Source organism: Etheostoma spectabile, chromosome 5 (assembly GCF_008692095.1).
Source record: "Etheostoma spectabile isolate EspeVRDwgs_2016 chromosome 5, UIUC_Espe_1.0, whole genome shotgun sequence".
NCBI classification, from domain to species: domain Eukaryota; kingdom Metazoa; phylum Chordata; class Actinopteri; order Perciformes; family Percidae; genus Etheostoma; species Etheostoma spectabile.
The window spans coordinates 23,858,242-23,867,224 of NC_045737.1; the positions used below are offsets into that span (position 1 = coordinate 23,858,242).

General features: G+C 39.4%; 1 protein-coding gene and 1 long non-coding RNA gene across 2 annotated transcripts in view; one reads left to right on the plus strand and one right to left on the minus strand.

Moving 5' to 3' along the window:
- The window catches only part of si:dkeyp-14d3.1 (transmembrane protein 132C), a 152,834-nt gene that overhangs the window by 68,494 nt on the left and 75,357 nt on the right, over positions 1-8,983 (minus strand). The window contains exon 3 of the mRNA XM_032516573.1: positions 6,474-6,620. Coding sequence (XP_032372464.1) covers positions 6,474-6,620 — 147 coding nt within the window. The remainder of the gene's footprint in view (positions 1-6,473; positions 6,621-8,983) is intronic.
- Positions 1-8,983, plus strand: part of LOC116690021 (uncharacterized) — a 16,030-nt gene that overhangs the window by 5,918 nt on the left and 1,129 nt on the right. The window contains exon 2 of the long non-coding RNA XR_004332143.1: positions 6,652-6,654. This is a non-coding gene — a long non-coding RNA (uncharacterized LOC116690021). The remainder of the gene's footprint in view (positions 1-6,651; positions 6,655-8,983) is intronic.

The window sequence follows — 8,983 nt, forward strand, 5'->3', positions numbered from 1 at the left end:
TTAAATATATGTGCCCCCCCCCCCCCTTTCCCACTTGGACTGCCTATCTTGTGGAGTGGCTGTAATGAGCAGACTGCCTGCTGCCCCTCTGCTGGGTGTGGTGTGGGGGATTAATGAAGTGGTGGCTCACAAGGGAGATCCATCTGCACCCAGACAGTCTTAATGAACTACCAAGGCCCAGACATGGCACTTTTACTGAGGTCTCCACTTATGGCTTATGACATGCTGAGGAAGCAGGACTGCTTTTGTTTTGAATGGGCTAGTCTTTAATAGTGACAAAGTGAACTTTTCAATCTACCAGAGTGCACTTCAGCCAGTCTTATGTGTACTACACGTATCAATTTAGTCCCTTCTTTAATGACTTATTTTGATTGCTTTGACGCTCTGAAGCGCCCTCATTGAAAATCTCAACCTGTCAAAGAAAGGGTGCCATGTTCACTTAAAAATATGATGGAAGGTTCAAAAATAATCTGCATATACTGTATATCTGGCTGTAAATGCACAAATACGACCCTAGATTGTCATCTCTCATCATGCAGGCTCAAAAAATGGAAAGTCAGGTGAAGGCTATGGAAAAGAAAAAACGTGCTTGCATTATTTTTCAGCATATCAAAAATGCATTAAGTGTTTAAGTGAGGATACAACAATGTACAAATACATTGAGTTTTAGGAACTGGCTGTTTCACAAAGCCTCTCCACCTTAAGTTTAGCTCCCCTTAGTTGAAATAGTGGGTCTTCACACAGAAGAAAACAAAAGCAGGGCTCTCAGTTCTAGATGAAAACTATGGATTTTGTCGGCTGAAAATGACAGCTAAAGTTGTCAACTGTTGCTCCGGTGCTGCAGAAAATTCCACCAAATGCATGTATTTTCCGTTTCCTTCAGCTTCTTCATGCTATGTGGAGTAGCCAGACCCTCCTTTATCGCGCATTGGAGGAGGGTCTGGTAAAGTGAGACTAAGTGTCGTCTGAAAACTGTAGCTAGCTAGTGTGAGCTAATACTCATTTTAAACTATGTGATATGGTTTAAACTCAGTTCCAAGTTGATGGTACATTCATGGTGTATGGGATAATGCATGATGTGGTTTCCATTATCTCCCCACATGCAACCATCCTCCACGTCGTCTATAAAGTCCTGATTATGGACACTTCAAAGGGCATTATCCTGCTCACACCATGGTCACGTGCCGAGGAAAATACTATGGTTACTCTTTGTAGATACAGGCTAATACCTTGAAGTCAGCGCTTTCATTTAGAACGGTGAACAGACAGTTTCACTGGAAGGTGTCCATTATCAGGAATTAATGGACACCCTGCAAGCCAATCGGAATTGAGTTTTAGTATATACATATAGTATATTAGTATTGTTAAATGACTAAGGCAAAAGTTAGCACTCTCACTACCTGATGATCAATTAGAAATAAAGGGCAGCCTTGTTTGTGTATGGACCCTTTTTATTGCACACAATTTGGCTTGTCATAGCAGGAAAAACACAGGTGTAACGTAATAACAGTAACAATGGCTCAATCCCTTTTAAGTACCCCAGTAAGCCATGACAGTAAAGAAGCATAGAGGGAATTCCTAAAAGAAATGCAGTCCTCATTAATTATATTTTTTTTACACCTATGCTTTTCCAGATACCCTGCAGGTCAAAATCTCTGCTGCAAAAAAGGTCTACTGCGTGGTGGAACTAATTAGCGTTAGTATTATATATTTATTTAAAATTAATACATTAAAATGTAATAAAAGGTTGTTTGCTCCAAGCTAGACTACTACAATGTCGTAACCTGTGGCCCCACATAATAGTATAGTTAGCTCATGACATGACTCTTACCTTTAGAAATAATGCTGGATAATTCCTGCAGGTAAGCTAGTTATCCAGGCAACATTTACACAAACTACTTAATCAATTCCTTGAAATATTGCAACAGTGATTAAAAAAAAAAAAAAAAAAATCTTGGTCATTGGAGCCCCATACTGTGCACAGGCTAATGTTGTTGCTAAGCATTAGGTAATTTTAGCAAATTCCATGTCTTTATGAACAAGTGTTTATTTCCCAAAAATCTTTGTTGTTCAGACTGATTTGGCAAAGAAATACTGCATATTTAAAGTACTGTGTGTGTGACCCAGCATGTAGAGTAGATATGGGCTTTTCATTAAAATATCTTCAAAATCCCAGACAGCTATTAAGTCATTACAGCACACTCAATAGATGTATTTCATTGATTTGAAAAGAATGGACATCAGCTGTTTGGTGGCGTTTTTCTTTATGGTGAATTTAGCTCTGTTATGTTCAGTCAAAAGCACAATCTGTCTTTATACTGAAGCACCCTTTGATGAAAAAATGTCACATCAGTATTGCTTTTATTAGGCTTGATGCCGTCGGTCAGGTAAAGTGTGCAGCTTTGCATTACCATGGGAAGATTCCAATGTCTGCAGGGTTGTGAAACAGATTTGAAATATGACATACCTCTGAAAATGTTTTGTGTGATGAATATTTGCAAAAATCCATATCGTTTGATGAATACTGACAAAAACAATATGGCAATTTGAAGGTGCAACAAGAATAAGTGGCAATGTCTGTTTCATTTCTTTTTTGCTTTTAATGGTTGTTCACAGCCATTAGGGGTGGTTGGAGCGTCTGCTGGGGATGGAAATAAGAAGATGGCTCAGCTGGCCAGGGTGAGCAGCTCCAAGTGACTTAGTGAACCTGCACATAAAGTACACCTGACCCATCTGTATCCCAGTGCTCTCATGCTTGCGGTGGGGCTGACCTCCCATCATGGCACACATACACAAGCTTCAATTAGCGGTCCCACACACATTATTCAATGACACTCCAGTCCAGTCCATAATGCAGGGTACAATGGCAGTGGCAACAATCCATTTGCACCACAAGTGTGTGTATGAGTGTGTGTCAAGATGAAAATCCAACCTCCCTGCAATCACAAGTGCAGTTACTGATGACATGTATGTTTGTTGGTGTCATTATGGGAGGGGTCTGTTGTGAGGTATTGAAATGTATTGAAAAACAACTGTAGTTGATTGCATTTTGTATAAGAACACAGGTCTTCAAGTTTTTTAACTGAGAGACTGATCAGAACCCATCTACAACATTTATGATATAAAATTAAGTTGGATATTGGACCTACAATAACGTGTGAGTCAAAAGTACCCAAAAGTCAAAGAGGCCATGTGTCAAAAAAATTGTACTTTTGGGTGAGAATGAAAGCAACGTGGATAAATGGATAATGTTGTTGTCAAAAAATAGAAATTAAAAATAAGATGCAAGCAGGATCCACTTTTGTGTGACCTACTGCATTCACACACCTCATCATCCTCCTATACTCAAGGAAGAAGAGCGGAAAAGAAGAAAGCGGGCTGAATGACAGCTCAACAGATGAGATAGCTATGTCTAATCCCCTCTTTAAAGAGCTTCATTGAAATGACTGGGAGGGGGGAGGACAAGACTAAAGAAAAATTGGAGCAGTGTGTATTGTATAGACATCGCGGGGCGTCTTTGGTCTTCTCTGTGAAGTGACTTTGACAGCTGTGGAGATTAAGGAGCAGTCCATTGTACATGGCCCAAACAGCAGGGATTAAACTAAATATGCTCACTGGCTCCTTCACTTAGTAAATCAATAAAACATGATTTTTCTAAAGTGATGGAGCACTTGTGTGTGTGTGTGTGTGTGTGTGTGTGTGTGTGTGTGTGTGTGTGTGTGTGTGTGTGTGTGTGTGTGTGTGTGTGTGTGTGTGTGTGTGTGTGTGTGTGTGTGTGTGTGTGAAGGTGAGGTTGTAAGAGCATTGCGGAGAGAAAAATACCTACATAAAGGGGGAGAACGACTCCGGGGGGCAACGAGGAACCAGCTCCCAAGTGTTGCTGCTCACTGCTGCAGTTTGCTGAAAGCTCCTCTTTATGTTGTTCCAGATGTTGCAGCTCCGCTTACAGACAGATTATCTCCACGGTAGAGTTATTGTTAAAGGTCAAGAATTTAACTTGGTTAAACTCGGCCAGCCCCCTTGCATATTTAGGTTGGCAAGTAGTGTTTGTTGATTTTAAAAGAAAATTTGATTCAACAAAAACATCTTTAAACACATTCATGCTTACTGAATTTCCATTTCCAGAGAAAGCGCTGATACCAGCTCACAAAGAGAACCAAAATGGCTTGTGTGGCTTGTAGCTAAAATCATATAAAACAAATGTATAAAATCATTTGCACTGTATGGCAACAACAAATCTGATAACAAGAAATCATTTCCTTACAACTCCAGCTCATGATGTGCTGTGAGGGTCTTATTCAGTCGCAGTATTTTGGTCATTATTATATATAAATCAAGTAAAAGAGGGTGGATTAAGGCAGATACAAACAAAATTATTGTCAACACAATATTTTTCCATCCCTGTATAATTTCAGACAGTCAGTAGACTGAGCTGTCAAAACACATTATACCAATGAATGGAAGGTCTGAAAAGTAGTTTCAGTGCAGAGGAGACTTTGAACTCCTGTGGCATCTCGTGTTTGAAACTGTCTGCTAATAAAGTCAAATAAAGTTCTACTGTATGTTTTGAAAAGTGAAAATATTAAACCCACGTAAAAAAAAAACATGCCAGCAAGATCAGTAGCCATCAGTTACTGGCACGGCACGACTGAGCTGCTGGACTGAATGCAGCTCTGAAGTTTCATCACACGACAAATGACTGAATGAGACATCTCTTAATAAAGTCGTTATTGGCTGCTTCTGATTTTACAGCCGTTCAAGGGCAGGCACATATATCTGTTAAAAGTGCTGTGTGCGTTGCAGTTGCACTCTAATCATTCCTTGAAGTGATCCACTAATAGCAGCATGTCTAAACAAATTACTGGATCAACGGATTCAAATTACATATGTTTCAGACTGCTTTACACTTAAATAACCCCTGTACAACTTTGATTATAAAGTTGCAGCTGCGATGGCAAGTGTCCTGTTTTCTTTAGGGAGTGGTTTAGAATTTGCTAAGTGGAACGGAAAGCTAAAGAGCAAATAAGTGGAGCTTTACCCAACCCCAAATCTGCCTCTAATCCATAAAATTACACCTGTCACTAGAAAGTAAGATCTATTAAAACTACTTCCTGATCCGAGAAGGAAAACCATTAAAACACACAAAGGCCCTCGATCAGCACTTAATTAACACAGCAACCTTTTCCCCAGTGCTGGCAATCACTTGCCTATCTGCCAGATTAGTTTAAGGACATGAATAGAGATAGAAAATGACCAAAACAACTTTGTGGATATAACAGCGGAGGAAAGAAGTATGCAAATAAAAAGAGAGAGGGAAGGAAGGGAGAGGATGGAGGGAGAGCGAGAAGAGGGGATACAGCAATGGTCTGTTAACTTCTCCCTCCCCACAGTGGTCACAACAGACATATCCTATGGAGTCAAGTGTGTCATTTTTCAGCAGAGGGAACATCACTTAGATAACCACTCACACTGTATGTTTCAATGCCTGTGTATCTCTTGCAAAACCTTATGGAAAAGAATGTAACAAAAGTTTTTCATGGAGATTGAACCACTGCTAAGTCGAAAGGCTCGAGCTAACCCGATGGTTGAGTAACACAAGAGTGAAAAAATTAGAATTTTTTGCAGCTGTAAAATGCATTCAAGCAATTCAGTCTAGTTTTTTTTTGTTGCAAAAAATGTAAGTAAATAGTAAATAAAATATGTAAAGTAAATATGTAAAAAAAAGAAGACACTTTTTAACAAGATATGAATAACATCTGTTGTGTGAAATCATTTTATAATGGTGACTTTACAGAACTTAAAAAAGAGTCTTCAATTGAAATATTGTAGTTAAACAAATTAAAGCTGTAGGTATGTATGCATGTATCTATATTCATGTTTTTATATTTTAAACCAATGGAAAACAACTATCAACAACATGTAATGAACCCACAGAGAATTATAACCCCGTTCTGCAGTTCACTTCAACTCTGTGGAGAATTTTAGCATCTTTCAGCTCATGGTTTTGGTTTTATGGTCCATGATAAAAAGGTTTTGATTGGCTCGCACCACTTTCATCAAACTTGTCTGCTGCAGCAGGCAGTTGTTTTCAACAAAAAACCTCTGCTATACTCACTGTACACTACCTGCCCACCACCATATTGCAGATAGACCAAGTTGTTAGCAGCTGAATATATTGAAGTATGTAGCAGTTTAAAAGCCAGATGTTTACCTCAGGAGTTGGTAAAGACCAAAACAGAGCTAAAGGAGAGTGAATATTGTAATTAAATTCATCAGGTGGGTAAAATAATGACGGTGTAAATAGGAAGCTGTTAGCTTGCATGTTCACAATTTCAAATGTTTAAGATATTATGTTAATGTTGTGCTTTGTTGTCCCCCAAGTGACCAAAAGTATTAATTAATTCAGGTTGTTCTTTATCACTTTACTGAATAAGAGTAACTAGTATTCCTTTAAAGTGAAGTAATGTGCTGACCTTGGCTGATCGTAGCCAGACTCCTTCCTGCGGCAGTGGAGAGTCACGACTCGGTGGCCTTCGCTGCGCACATCCTGACTAACTATCCACTGAGTGGGATTGCTGGGACGCGCCCCAAGAAAACTCACTCCTTCTTTCAACTTCACTCTGTGGAGAAAGAAAAAAAGACATGTTTAAGAACGTGCAAGGCTGAAAGATTCTACTTCTGTTACTTAGAAGATCTACTGTCACCAGACCAAGCCAAGCTCAATACACTTGACTCTGAATGCAATTGGATGGTCCTTCAACCAATCAGACCAACAATCGGGGTGATGACAGCAGCATCAACGGGTTGGTGCGCTTCAGTGGCGTTCAGTGGCCGCTATGTTGAGTGTAAACAAGAAGCTGCTTGGTTGCTTCTTTATTGTCATCGTGTTAAACCCGCCAATAGCGTGCCAGGTAGATGAGGTAGTTTGTGATTGGTTCCCTGCAAAATTGTGAACTGAAGCAGGAGAATTAAACGTGCAAGTTTCCAGACGGAGCTGCAGGGAGAAATCAATTCACTGGCAGAGTGGGAGGGGTTTACCTAGTCTATAGATCCTCATTTCAGTGTGTCATTGCCAGCTGATCCATGTACAGCAGCTGCATCCGGGCACACAATGCTATTTTTCTTTTTGTCATTCTGTCTTAGCAATACATTATCCAGATGGTTCACTGTGCTTGTCTCGTCTTCAAAAGATGTCCCAGCTGTTATCTTGGTTTTGATCACACTGTTTTTGTTCTCCAAAAGAAAATTGGCTGTTTTTTGTGTTATCTCATGTGTTCAGCCAATCAATCAAGTAATCAAAACACAGCAAACACCTGCTATTTTAATGCGCAGTGTCTACATCCTAAACAGTCTGATAAGTGAGCTAAAATCAAGCTAAAATTGCCAATCAATTAGTAATTCTCTCTTACACTTTGGGCTCTGCCTTCCATGGTGAATGCTTTGCTGTCTGCTATAAAAGGAGGGTGCTGTATAGGTGGGATGTGATGCAACCATCCCATCATGCCACTCCTTCACCTCCCTAAGTAATAGTCTTGCAGTCTGAAAAGGACATTAAGGTTTCTTTGACTGCGGCTAAATTACAGAGTCAATGTTCTTGGCTCAGTGGACTACAAAGGAAGAAAGTGCCCATAAGACAATTGTTGAATTAACAGTATCCCATGTTGAAGAGCATATCCACTGTATCCACAGAGAGTGATCCAGAGGTGAAAGTGTTGACAAAATATAGATTAAGACTAATGGTCCGTAACATGTGAACTATGGGATTCTGTCTGTGGGTGATAGCAATGTTCCAGGATTTAAGAGAAGACTAAATCATTAACGAAGGCTCAATCAATTTCCCTAGTCAATCCATACCATGTTGACAAATGAGACCAAAGATATAACTTTCATGTTAAATTTGTTGCTCCAGCTTAACATGCACTATGCGATTTCCTTTCCGTATGCCAATGAATATATCTGCCCTCTCCAGTCAAACTTCTTTCTTTGATGTAATGTCATGTTGCAGAGTGAAAATGGGTAATATGACAGATGGTGTGTGTGTGTGTATGTGTGTGTGTGTGTGTGTGTGTGTGTGTGTGTGTGTGTCTTGATTTAATGCTCCTGACCAGAGGGTGATAGTTAAAAGGTTGGAACCCAACCAGAAGTTACTGTTAACTGGGCAGGACAGGGAAACATATATAACAATATGACACGGCAAGACAAAAATGTCCAGGGTGCTCAAGATGTTCAGGATGATTGAAGGTGCTCTTTGGGGTCGGAAATTCATTTAAGTATAGAAAAAAACAAATCCAAGGAACTCTTCTTCAAAATTATTTAAAAAGCCTTCATCTTACTAGCTATTTCATAATAGAAAATATAAAAGACATAGAGAGAAGCAACCCACGCATAACAGCGCAGACAGCCTTCTTCAGGGTGTGATATATACATATAAATATGACATGCTTGGGTTTTTGTTGGGACGTTGTGCGGTATTTTAAATTCTGCGTCTCCCACTATGACCACACCACACTGGGAAAATTAACAATTGTCACACCCAATGGTTATTTTTGCCTAATGGGTGGTTATCAACCAGATTTTCTGTAGTTTAAATTTGGCTTTATATTATTGAGCAAGCAATGAAGGTTGATCAGCAAAATGTTACAGTAATGTAAATAACAGGTTTAGAGTTCTTTAAAAAGTTAAATGAAACCTCATTAATTTTCTTGTCATGTTAAGTATTTCTCAGCCTGTATAACAGTTGTATACTGTCTTCTGTTAGACCGGGTAAACCCAGCCCAATCTGCTGGCGATTTAATTTTAGGCTAGAAACCTGTACAGTTATCTATCCTGCTTCCATTTCAATTTTGTGGGGACTCCCCAGACTAATATTCAATTTTAAAAGATTAAGCTTGGTCTGGTGATAGCCAGACTAGTCTGGAGGAGCTTTGTCAAGTCTGAAAAATGACCCTAGTGATTAGATTAGATTAGATTAGATTCAACTTTA